Source organism: Solenopsis invicta, chromosome 6 (assembly GCF_016802725.1).
Source record: "Solenopsis invicta isolate M01_SB chromosome 6, UNIL_Sinv_3.0, whole genome shotgun sequence".
Lineage (NCBI taxonomy): Eukaryota > Metazoa > Arthropoda > Insecta > Hymenoptera > Formicidae > Solenopsis > Solenopsis invicta.
In genome coordinates this window covers 10936764-10950372 of record NC_052669.1, presented here as the reverse complement: position 1 = coordinate 10950372, position 13609 = coordinate 10936764, and the positions used below count along the sequence as shown (strand labels likewise).

General features: G+C 31.8%; 1 protein-coding gene across 1 annotated transcript; it reads right to left on the bottom strand.

Annotated features, from left to right (window-relative positions):
- Positions 1 to 5909: 5909 nt before the first annotated feature.
- On the bottom strand, positions 5910 to 7271 carry LOC120358181. Its single transcript, XM_039451302.1, has 2 exons — positions 6988 to 7271; positions 5910 to 6509 (listed from the first exon to the last, which is right to left on the bottom strand). Exon 2 carries the CDS (start codon positions 6503 to 6505, stop codon positions 6143 to 6145), a length of 363 nt encoding a protein of 120 aa, XP_039307236.1. The 5' UTR covers positions 6506 to 6509; positions 6988 to 7271; the 3' UTR covers positions 5910 to 6142.
- Positions 7272 to 13609: the final 6338 nt, after the last annotated feature.

Genomic DNA, 13609 nt, shown 5'->3' with positions numbered 1-13609 from the left:
TATTGTATGGATTAAATATCAGACATACAAAAACTTAGAAATAAATATTAAACGAAACGCACAATAGATACAAATGAGGTATAAAATATTATATTCACTGTGCGTTTTACATTTAAGAAGGGAAGATCATGTAATCGGCGGAAAAAAGCTGATTTTTTTAATTTTTCTGTGGCACAAGACTTTTAATAAACTGTCGATAACTTTTCTCACATATTTCTTATAATTCTGCATCTACAAATTATAAAAAATATGCAAAAAAAGTTATAGACAGTTTATTGAAAATCTTATGCCGCAAAAAAATTTATAAAAATCATCTTTTTTCTACTTTTTCCTAATCTTCCCTCTGTTAATCTGTATTTCTAATTTTTTTGTTTCTAATATTTTTGTTTCTAATAATAATCATTTCTATTCCTCCATTGTACGCAAGACCTTACTCATGGATTATATACAACTTGACATAATATTCTTAACACATAAAGTAATTAAAATTGTTAAAAAGCGCATCGATCTATTATGGGAAGTTTTAGTATTACTGATATATTAAGACTAATATGCCAATTTGTATGTATAATAATATAACGTATTTCATTTAAGAATTCTTAAAGGTTAAAAATTATAGAAGTATAATAATTTTTATCCCAGCAAACGAGAAATAATTGAAAAATATTTAGGATTATTAAAAGGAACGAAATTAAATCCAGTTTTTGGATTTTTTGAATCCGTTTTCTATCCGTAATCCATTTGAATCAATAATTACGGATTGGCTATTTGCTTTCTGTATCTTATTCAATATACATAAAAGTAAAACGTGCGACCTATTCATTTGAATCCGTAATTGTGGATTGGTTATTTGTTTTTGATATCATATTCAATATTCAATGCAATGAACGTGAGTCTATTCGTTTGAATCTGTAATTGTGGATTAGCCATTTGCTTTTGGTATCATATTCAATGTACAATGCAATGAATTATATTTAACTACCCTAACAGCACAATCATCTATATGTCAACTGTAAATCGATTTTTCTAAGTCAGGCTTTCGGAATTGACTGCAAGTCGACTTTGCATAAACGTCTGCAGACGTCTTTCAAATATTGACTTTACGACGTTTAGAAAAAGACATATGGTCCTGTAGTCCTGTGTGCATCATGTATTGTTGAGAAACATAAATATTTATATCGATAGACAAAATAGGTCCATATATGAAGAAACCTTGATCTACATCCCAATAAGCAAACAATATTTTTTAATTGGTTTTTTAATAAAAATTTTTTCATATTTAATTTAATTATTGTATTATATTGATATATATATTTTCTAATTGCATTCTTATTTAAACAAATAACAGAAAAATTATTCCAGATGCTATTTTACATTTGCGAAATTAATAAAAAAACTATAATTTTATATTTGTTTATATAAATAATATGCTTTAATTATACATATTTCGTTTTTTCGATAACGTATATTGATCTGATCTAACAATTATATACACATATCAGTATAAAGTATTCACAGGTCATCATGAGGGATTAGTTCGCAGCGATCACAGAGGTCAAACAACGTTCACCGGAATCGCGACTTGGATGGGTGACCGCTTGAAAATTTCCGGAAAAATTTCTAAGAAATTGATTTTTTTTTGCAAAAATTGTTTTTGAAACTATTACAAAAATGTTGTTTTGCTCACGTAGATTCCATTTGAATGATTTACGTAAAAAAAAATGCAATGAATTATATTTAATTAGGGATATAGGAAACGGATTCAATGTGTTCAGTTTCTATAAAATTCAATACTTTTTTGCGGATTCAGAAACATGATTCATATGGATTTATCCAATCCAATCATTTCTCGTTTGCTGGGATTAAATGACAATGCATTTATAATACAATAGAATAGTTCATTATATTTTTCATAATATTTTTTAAATAATGCTGCAATATTGCTGAAGTAGTATTGCAAAAAAACATCTTTGCAATGTTTTTGCAACATTGCATTGCAACGTGCAACATTGCAACATTGCAGCAATGTTGCTGCAAGCTTTTGTGCTGTACGGGTCGTTGATACTAAGAATATATGTACATTATTAGTTATTTCAATTACGGTTAATTAAAATAACATTTGTAAATAAAAAGTATATTAACCCTTAAACACACCGATTCCGTAAAATACAGAAACACATTTTTGGGTCTGAGAGACTTTTTCAACTTTAAGAAACTATAACTTTGATTACAATCAATATTTTTTAACAATTTTTTTTTTTTAAATAAAAGTTTAGAATCTCAGAAATGTGACTGCACAATTGGCATTGGCAAAAAATGGTTTATTGTGAAATTATAAAGGAAAAACCATTAAGCAGAAATTAGAAATTGTTCAAAAATCCACTTTTCCTTTAAAAAATCATATCTTTGCAACAAAAATTTTTTAAGAACTTTACAATATGGCGTTTTAAAGATAAAGAGTCATACTTTCAAAAAAAAATTATGGCATTATTATTTCTTTTAAAAAATATAATTATGTAACAAGAAGAATATGAGATATTTTTGGATGTCTAAAAATCCACTTAAAAAAAAATCATATTTTAGCAACAAAAAGCTTTTAAGGATTTTACAATACGGCGTTGTAAAGCTAAAGAATCATACTTAAAAAAAATTATATTATTGTCATTTTTATTAAAAAACATACTTGCGTAACAAGGAGAATCTAAGGTATTTTTATGATTAATTAAAAGTGTTTTAAATTGAAAAAAGTATTTTATGATGTAATATATTTCATTCTGCGTTCAGAGAACATACAGGGTGATTATTAATGACTGTTTCCACGTTTTATCATAGGAGCATGATTTACCGACGAATACGTATTTCTAACATATTATTATATTAGAAATTACAAATGCGTGCTCCTATGGTAAAAAATGGGAACAGTCATTAATAATCACCCTGTATATAGCATATTCACGTCCTATAAGTTAGCGAAACAAAGTGAGCAGAATAAATTCGAACTAATTTTTTTATTTGTTGCTCATTTATTGCTAAAAAGTTGCCAAACAAAAAAATTTGTTGCTCTATTAATTTTTTTTTTTTAAATAATGATTTGCTAAAAGAAGTTTAAGTTAGCGGGATAATACCTCTATATCGCAAAAATCACACGTTAATGCAACATTAAAATATGTTGCTAATTTGTTGCTCACAAAATATGCTACTCTCGATATTGTTACTTGCAAAATAAATATCAATAACAATAAACAATCACCCATTATACAGAGAGTTACAAAAGTAAACTAAAGAAAATAAATTTGTTACTTGCATAATTATGATTTCAAAATAATCCTTAGCCATCGTACTATCGAAAATTTGAAATTGTTGCTAACCATAAGACACTAAAAATAATTAATTTACCCAGGAAACGCGCGCGTCGCGCGCGGTAAGCACGTTAACAAATGTAAAATAATGTGTACTCTGGTATAATCGTAATATCAAAATAATCCCTAGACATCGTACAATCAAAATATATAAAAATCTCAATTTGTTGCTAACCATAAGACACTGCAAATAATTAATTTATGCAGTAAACACACGCGCTGCGCGCTATAGACAAGATATTACCTATCAAATAATGTGTACGCTGGCGTAATCATGGTATCAAATTAATCCGCGGATATCGTATTGCTTATGAATAATGTGTACGCAGATAAATTCCTAGATAAATTAATTATTTTCAATGTCTTATAATTAGCAACAAATTCATATTTTTACATATTTCAATAGTACGGTGTTCGGGAATTATTTTGATATCATGATTATGTCAGCATACACATTATTTGAAAGCCAATACCTTGCTTATAACACGCGGCGCGCGCGTTTACTGCATAAATTAATTATTTTCAATGTCTTATGATTAGCAACAAATTCATGCCTTTACATATTTTGTTAGTACAATGTTCGGGAATTATTTTGATACCATAATTACGCCAGCGTGTACACTATTTCATAGGCAATACTTTACCCATAGCGCGCGGCGCGCGCGTTTACTGAACAAATTAATTATTTTCAGTGTCTTAAAGTTAGCAATAAATTCAAAACCTTACATATTTTGATAGTACGATATCCGCAGATTAATTTGATACCATGATTACGCCAGCGTACACATTATTTGATAGGTAATACCTTGCCTATAGCACGCAGCGCGTGTGTTTACTGCATAAATTAATTATTTGCAGTGTCTTATGGTTAGCAACAAATTGAGATTTTTATATATTTTGTTAGTACGATGTCTGGGGATTATTTTGATATTACAATTATACCAGCTTACACATTTTCTGACATTCCTTAACGCGCCTACTGCGCGCGACGTGCGCGTTTCTTGGGTAAATTAATCATCTTTAGTGTCTTATGGTTAGCAACAATTTCAAATGTTTGATAGTACGATGGTTGAGGATTATTTCAGAATCATAGTTATGCGAGTAACAAATTTATTTCTTCTAGTTTATTCTTGTAACTCTCCGTATGATTGTTTATTGTTATTGGTATTTATTGTGCAAGTAACAATATCGAGAGTAGCTTTTGTGAGCAACAAAAGAGCAATATATTTTAACGTTGCTCTTGCGTGTAATTTTTACAATTACATATTGTCCCGCTAACTTAAATTTCCTTTAGCGGAACATTATTTAAAAAAAAATTAATAGAGCAAAAAAATTTTTTTTGGCATCTTTTTAGCAACAAATGAGCAACAATTAAAAAAATTAGTTCAAATTGATTCTGCTCACTTTGTTCCGCTAACTTATAGGACGTAGCATATTCTGGCTGTGTGTTCTACACACATGGGTGAATGACATCTTAAACATTTATATTGTGTTTTTCTATGAATTGAATACGGACAAAACGCACATCTTTTTCAAATTTCCATAATACTATTGCGTAGATAATTCCGCGGATTATCGTTTTCCGGAATATCTATAGATAGAATTGATTCTAGTCGAATGCGTAAACGCAACGTTGTTGTCAACCTTATTGTTAAAAATGGTTTAATTAATGATAAACTTAATTGTTCTATAAATATATATCGCTTTTCCTTATTTGCTAGATTAAAAGTATATAAAATGAAGGCATTAATTACAGACTGATCTAAAATTCCGTAAAAATAACGCATAGGCCATCTTTTAGTTCTACGACAAGTACTGTATTCATGCATTAATTGATCAAACACATCTGTACCCCTTTTTGTTTTATTATAAAACAAAACTATTTCTGGCTTTCTTGACGCTTCATCAATTTTTCCACATTTGTGAAAAAACGATAGTAAAACAATTTTTTTTTTTGATTATAGGATACTAAAGTTTTACCATCATGATAAGCAAATTGACTGTTGCCTTCTTTAGGAATTGTTTTGAACGGATTCGGAATCTCTCGTTTATTTATTTATTTTTTTTTATTCCTACAATCGTAATATTATAATCTTTTTTCATTTTATCAACGAGAAGTACAGATGTGAACCAATTATCACATATTATATTACGATTGCTATTATAAATAGGCTCACAAATTTGTCGAACATAATAAATTGGTATTGATTCCATTGGATCCTTATCCATTACAGTTCCTACATATGGAATCGCATTAATCATATAAAATATTTTTGTGTCATTTAAAGATATAATTTTTAAACCATATTTATCTAGCTTACTTGGAATATACGAAAACGACATCGGCCGCGAAAATTGAGCAACTGTTCGTCTACAGTGCAAGTATTGCTAGGTTCATAATATTTTATACAGTTCGCAATAAAGCCATCCCATATTTCTCTCATGCAAGAAAAATTGTCAGTTTTTTAACGCTGTGCGCGCGTTTCTTTATCATCAAATCGGAGACAAATTAATAAAAATGTGAATCTGTTTTCTGACATCGTTGCATTAAATAACGGCATTGAAAACGGAGATAATAAACGTCGAATATTCGTATAATTTAATTTATTGAATCCAGCACAACACAATAAGCCTATAAAAGCTTTAAACTCCATTAAAGTCATATGGTTGTAATAAGATGGTATGAATTTATTTTCAGTTAGTAATTTATATCGATGCCATTCGATTTCTATGTTCTTGTGTAAAATAATTTTATTTAAAATATCATCTGATAAAAGAAGAGACTAGGTTTCGAGCAGTATTGAAACGGATTTTGCAGCACTTTTTGCTTTAGCTTTTATAGTGTCAAATTCTGTTTTAATTGATCTACCTCGAGATTCTGGTGCGTTAATCAACCATTTAAAATTAGATGCGCGTAAATATTTACATAAACGTCCCTTCTTTTTACACTGCCTCTCATCTGGATCAATAATTTGTCCCGAGTCATTTATGTCAGATTCAGCTTCTTCCTCGGACACTGTTGAGCAGTGTTTTTCTAAATAGTCTTCTCCTTTGTCGCTCAAATTATCTATATTGTCAAAATTTTCTTCAGCGGATTTCAAAAGTATATTTACTACTTCTGACGATTTTCGTGATCGCAATTCCATTTTGCTGTTTTAAAGGGAAAAAACCATTAAAATTACTATACGAGAATAATTTTTCATATACATACATACATACATACATACCCGCGCACACGCTCGCACGCACATACGTATGCATGCACATACACGCATGCACGTACGCATGCGTGTACACGCACGCACGTACGTACGCATGCACATACACGTACGCATGACACGCGCGCACGCACGTACGCATGCACACATACGTACGCACGTACGCATGCATGCACACATACGCACGCACGTACACGCGCGCACGCATATACGCATACTTGCATGCACACGCACGTACGCATGCACACGTACGCATGCACATGCACGCATGCATGCACACATACGCACGTATGTACATTATGCGTGCACATATACGCATGTGTGCACACGCATGTACGCATGCACACGGACGCATGCATGCACACGTTTGTACTCAAGCACATATACGATATATTAGATTATGTACATACCGTAATAAATTTCCAAAATAACAACAGCTCTCTTTCCGAAATGCACAGCACGTCTTTATCGTCGTATGACTCTCAGTTACTGAGTGTAAAATTTTGCACGTCTTTCGAGATCGTACAAAAACTTGGGGGACTTCCCCCACTCCACAGCACTGCGCGTAGGCCCAGCCTAGAAGCTCCTTTTCTTCACAGCGCTACGTATTAGACTCGTCCGCAGAACGCGCTTAAAAAACCTCTTCTCTACTGCACTATATAGTATTTTAACTTTAGACAGAGTATATGCGAGTAATATAGTTAAAAGACCTATTCAAACACGTTTTGTCCGGGAAATTTTTATAAGATTTTATCAGATTAATTTTATAAAATTACTCACAAAAAGTTTCACTCACACATTATATGGGTCGCATTGACCCTAACAAAATTTTACTGCCGTGCCGTTCCAATTTTAGTTGACCAAAAAAGTTGATCAACTATATCAATCGAAAGAGGAGATTTTAAACTTTTTTTACCCCCTGGTTTGAACTTCCTATCTCATTCCGTCTTTACACAGCAAGTGTTCAAAACATCATATGGGTTCTCTCAGATCCACTTACGTGTTTAAAAGTTAAATTTCAATACTTATAATTTTTAAGTTGTTATAAAGTGAAATCTCATGTATATACATAATAGTTTTTTCTGGTTACAGAGAATTTAAATTTCATTTATCAGTGTATATTAAAAAATAATGAAATTGAAGAATACCATATATCTAACAGTATGGAATGAGATACACTTTCTCCCAATATGCTGACAAAAAAAACAATGATTCTTACTTTTTCATCTCTTAAGAAAGAATAAGAGATGGAAAAGTTGTGAAAATAAAATACATTGCCTATCAGCATTTGGGCAAATTTTACTTCTTGTAAAAGTAACTAAATGTTCTAAATGTTTATTAATTCAAAACGATAACGTGGCTCTAAGATACATACTCAAAATTTAAAAAAATTACAAAATAATGTGTATTAAACTGTCACTCATCAAAGAACCATATATGTATTGAAATAAATTTATTTAATCATATTTATATGTTTGGACTACCTTTTGGTTGTTATCAGGATGATTAACCTCAAATGTATTGTAAATTGATTTATAATAAATTAATTTATAAACTTTTAATGTGTAATTTTTAATATTTTTTATTTCTTATTTATAAACAATTTTAAATTTATAATAGTTTCAATAAAAATGTAAAAAATGAAAAAGCTAGCATTAGAGACTAGCGTTAATTATTTTAAAGAAAATATTATTTAATTTTGGGAGAAAATGAACTTTCTCTTTTACATTAACCTCTCATGTAAATAAAAATTAGGAAGAGATTTATTAAATAAGCGTTACTTGAACGAAGGAAAACGTTTAGTAAACGGCGTTTGGAAAAGCGTTTACTAAACGTTTAAATGTGGAGCAGCAAATTCTCTATACAAAGTTTTTTCAGTGTTTACTAGCGTATTCTAAAAAGCGTTGCTTGAACGTTGCAAAACTTTCATTAAACCTTATAACGTTTGTTAAGGGTTTAAAAGCGTTCTAATCCAACAGTGTTTTGTAAGCGTTCTTACCTTACAAAGTTTGAAAGCGTATAAACTCTTAAAAAACCCTTAACAAACGGTTGTGAACGCTTTATAAAGTTTATTATTTTTGCCAGAGACACGAAGCAAAGATATTTATATTATATTACTTGGAATCGCCTGCACCATACTCAAGTTTGTCGAGAATCTCGAAAAATGGTATTTCTTTCGTGCGTGGGATAACTGACAAGAGATGCAGCTGTTATAGCTACGGCAATCTATACCAACAAAAAATATCAATTTTATCATATTATTACGAGGGGTTCACAACTAGAAAAAAATTTGTACACCGGATTTCAGAGGGAAAGGATTTCAGCGGGTTTCATCGAATTTCAGCGGATTTCAACGGATTTCAAGGAGTTCATCGGATTTCAAGTGGATTTCAAAAGAATTCAAGTAGATTTCAGTAGAATTCAAGAGAATTTCAGAGGATTTCAAAAGTTTTACATTAAGTTTATCCTTATTTGAGATAAATCAGCCTTTTTGATGCGTTTAATTGTATTTGCGTGTTACTTCTTTTTTTTTTAAAAAACCCCTTTCTTTCTTGATGCATGAAAATTTAAACCTAATCTGCTGTTCCTGACTGGGTTATAGCGAATTCGGGCGCTTGCACTAGTGCACACTGAATGAGTACTAAGGCTTGTTCTTAATCAATTGTTATATTTACAGATCATTTTAAATACTTCTTACAATGGGAGGATCAAGTGAGTCACCCTGGGATTTTGATCCCAATTTTTTTAATTATCTTGGAGACGAAAAAAAAGTTTACGTCTCCCGGCGTTTGATCGAATAGGCCTTAGTTTTGAAATAATAAATTTGTGAAAATTGTCCATACTGCGGCGCGCCATATAAGTCTTCCCGGTAACTGTTTTCCCAATCAGTGTAATCAGCTCCGTGCGTTAGGTGCTTGCTTCACAATCGTAAGATCCGGGTTCGCTCCCGGATGTATGCAATATTTTTTTAATTTTTTTTTAATAAGTGTATTTATTTATCTTGATGATATTGATATAGCATGCAAATTTTTAAAATAAAATATTTAATATAATATCACTTTCTAAACATTAATTTAAATTTAATTTGAAGGATATTTAAATTCAAGTAATAATATTTGAAATAATAAATAGGTAGTAATAATAATATATAAGTTATTTGAAATGGATAACATATAAAGGCAACGTATCTAAATTTTCAAATTGTTTAAATTTAACACTGGTATTTTTCTTCTACGATTAATTATTTTAAAAACTAGAATTTTAAAATACTGTTAATATTATTTCCAATTAAATTTTAAATTAAATAATTTGAAAATTTAGATACATTGCTTTTATATATTATCTATTTCAAATAACTTATATATTATTATTATTATTACCTATTTATTATTTCAAATATTATTACTTGAATTGAAATTAAATTTAAATTAATGTTTAGAAAGTGATATTAAATTAAATTTTCTATTTTAAAAATTTGCATACTAGATCAATATCATCAAGATAAATATACGAGGTGTGTTCAAAAAGTATCGCGAATTTTGTGTTTTTTCAAAAATTATTTATTTATTCATGAATATCTATTTTGTCCCCTTCAAAGTAATCCCCATGAGATATTATACACTTGTGCCAACGGTTTTTCCAATCTTCGAAGCACTTCAAAAAATCATTTTTTTTTATCTTGTTCAGCTCCTCCTTCGATGCCGTCTTTATCTCGTCAAGCGTAGCGTAACGTCGTCCTTTCATGGGCCTCTTCAGTTTAGGGAACAAGAAAAAGTCACAGGGGGCCAGATCTGGGGAATACGGTGGCTGCGGCATCATTAGTGTGTTGTTTTTGGCCAAAAAGTCGCGCACAAGCAACGATGTGTGAGCAGGGGCGTTATCGTGGTGCAAAAGCCAATTTTTGTTCTTCCACAAATCCGGGCGTTTCTGGCGGATTGCTTCGCGCAAATTGCGCATAACTTGCAGGTAATATTCCTTATTGATCGTTCTACCCTGTGGCAAGAACTCATGATGCACCACGCCCCTGCAATCGAAGAAAACTGTCAGCAAAACTTTCACATTCGACCGAACTTGGCGCGCTTTTTTCGGTCTTGGTTCGTGCGGCAGCTTCCATTGAGATGATTGAGCTTTGGTTTCCACGTCATAACCATAAACCCACGATTCGTCACCAGTTATGACCCTCTGGAGCAAATTTGGGTCGTCGCGGACAGAGTCCAACATCTCATTAGCAATGTTCATGCGATGCTGTTTTTGGTCGCAATTGAGCAATTTTGGTACAAATTTCGCGGCGACCCGTCTCATGCCCAAATCATTGATAAAAATCGAATGGCACGAGCCAATCGATATGTTTAGGTCCTCAGCAACTTCTCTAACGGTGATTCGACGATTGGCCAATACCATTTTCTCCACTTCATTAATTTTTTCGTCTGTTGTTGAAGTGCTCGGGCGTCCGGCACGCTCTTCGTCGTTCACATCTTCTTGGCCTTCTGAGAACATTTTGTACCACCGATAAACGTTGCTTCGGTCCAAGGTAGCTTCTCCGTATGCCACAGTCAACATTCGGAATGCATCCGCGCACTTAATTTCGTTTTTCACACAAAATTTGATACAGGTTCTTTGATCCATTTTTTTGAATAGGCAAAAATCGAAGACGATCCAAAACACGTGCAAGCAAAGCAGCTGTCAACAATTAAGTGAACATTCAAAATGGCCGAGCTTGTCGGCATAAGTGAGAGACATGAGTACCAACATAACGCCACAAAAAGATCGAAATTCGAATATACGTAACCCGCGAAAATTCAAAATTCGCGATACTTTTTGAACACACCTCGTACTTATTAAAAAAAAAAATATTGCACACATTCGGGAGCGAACCCGGATCTTACGATTGTGAAGCAAGCACCTAATGCACAGAGCCGACTGCACTGGTTGGGAAAACAGTCACCGGGAAGGCTCATATGGCGCGCTGCAGTATAGCCAATTTTCACAAATTTATTATTTCGAAACTAAGGCCTATTTGATCAAACGCCGGAAGACGTAAACTTTTTTTCTCCAGAGTAACTAAAAAAATTGGAATCAAAATCCCAGGGTGACTCACCTGATCCTCCCCTGTTAGTCTATAAAATGATTTGTACAGCATCCATATCTCGATCCATATAATTATTACAGATTGTTTTATTGGCTAAAAAGTTTTTAAATGTGTATTTAAGCGACTTTAAATATAAGAATAGATTATAAACAAGCCTTAGTGCGCACTCAGTGTGCACTAGTGCAAGCGACCGAATTCGCTATTAGATTCGAATTTCTGCGCCTTTCAAAATCTGTAGCCGCGCGAGTTGTAGAAGGCCAGACCGAGCGCCAGACTGCATTTGCACAACTTGCTGTCCAATTTCTTGATTCCATACTTTCCTATTTGATTCAGTGTACAAGAAAATCAAGTGATGTTATTAGAACTGAATGTAGAATTATTTAGAAGTAAATAAATATTTTTTTAGCAATATAAGCATGTGTATCGTATCACTATTTGGATGAAATCGTTAACGCTGCTATTCTCACCATACTAGTTTGAGACTTTGAAAATCTTCTGGCACAACATTTTTCATTCTAGGATTCCAGGGATTTTTAGACATTTAGTCTAAAGTAACGGCTGGGGCTGTTCACTGAGCTTCTTGAGTTATCTGCTGCAGTGTTTTTTCTATTTTTCGTAGTAGAAAAACTACAACAGATAACTCAAGAAACTCAATAAACAGCTCTAGTTATTACTTTGTAATGCAAAAGAAAAGTAGGGCAATAAAGGTAACTTTTAAATAAGCTTTGAAAATTTAATTTTTATTTCTGAACTTACACATTAGGAAACTGACTACAAGTAGTAACAATTATTAATTTACTACATAGACTTCTGAAACACGCTGCAATTAAACTTATGTCAAACTAAAACAGCAGAACAACAAAACTAAACATAGATACATTTTCAATCTTTAAACATCATCTGAATAAAATATAGTATAAGTAGTTAAAATCAAATAGAAACTTGCAATCTTTAAACATCTACTGAAAAACTTAAATACTAAACATCTTTGATACGTAACTTATACATTAGTGAACTGGCTATATATTGTAACAAGTGTTAATTTACATAGACTTCTGAAACACGCTGCAATTAAACTTATGTTTAATAAAAGCAGCACAACAGCAAAATTAAACATAGAGATACTTTCAGTCTTTAAACATCTGAACAAAATATATCACAAGTAGTTAAAATCAAATAAAAACTTAAATACTGAACATCTTTGATATGTAACACATGGTAAACTAGTTACTTCATGGTAATAAATGTCAATTTACTATAAAAGACAAAATCACACTGCAATTAACTAACGTCAAGCAAATGCAGCAGAACAACTAAGTAAAAACTTACTTACTAATTATCTCTGATAAATACTTTGAAATTGGTGACAAGAGTAAACTAGGAATCAATAACTAAGAATTAGAGGCAGCTACTAAAAGCTCATCGATCTTACTCATAATATCACCATTAAGCCTCAAACTACCGTCTACAGAGCAAGGGCCAGGCAAAGAACAAATATAATTTGATAAATTAAAGAAGGAATGTTGTTTTCTGGACGGAATAAGAACACCACTTACAGATATTTTAAACCATGTACACAAACATCTTATATCCTTAGCATTATTTAAAGAGTCCTTTGTTGGTGCAAAGGTAGCTGAGTAGTTTGTAGCTTTCAATGTTCCTGTTAAGTAAGAAAAACTTAAGACCCGTCTAATTAAAAGTTCACAATTATTGTCAGGATCGTTAAAAGCACACCAATCACCCAGATGAACATTCTCACAGTGACATACGTTATTGATTGTTTCCACATGGCCTTCAGGATTAAAATTGTCCTCTTTTTGCTTCACCCTGTGGACATGATCAGAACTAAGCCTAGAGTGACCATTACTTAGGAGCCAACAAAGCGTTGTTTTGCGAAGAACAATCTCTTTTCCAGTATTGTCGACATAATTTACAAATGGACT

What these genes read in the sequence shown, in the direction of transcription:
- LOC120358181 (XM_039451302.1), bottom strand. Translation starts at nt 6,505, where the DNA reads ATGGAATTGCGATCACGAAAATCGTCAGAAGTAGTAAATATACTTTTG.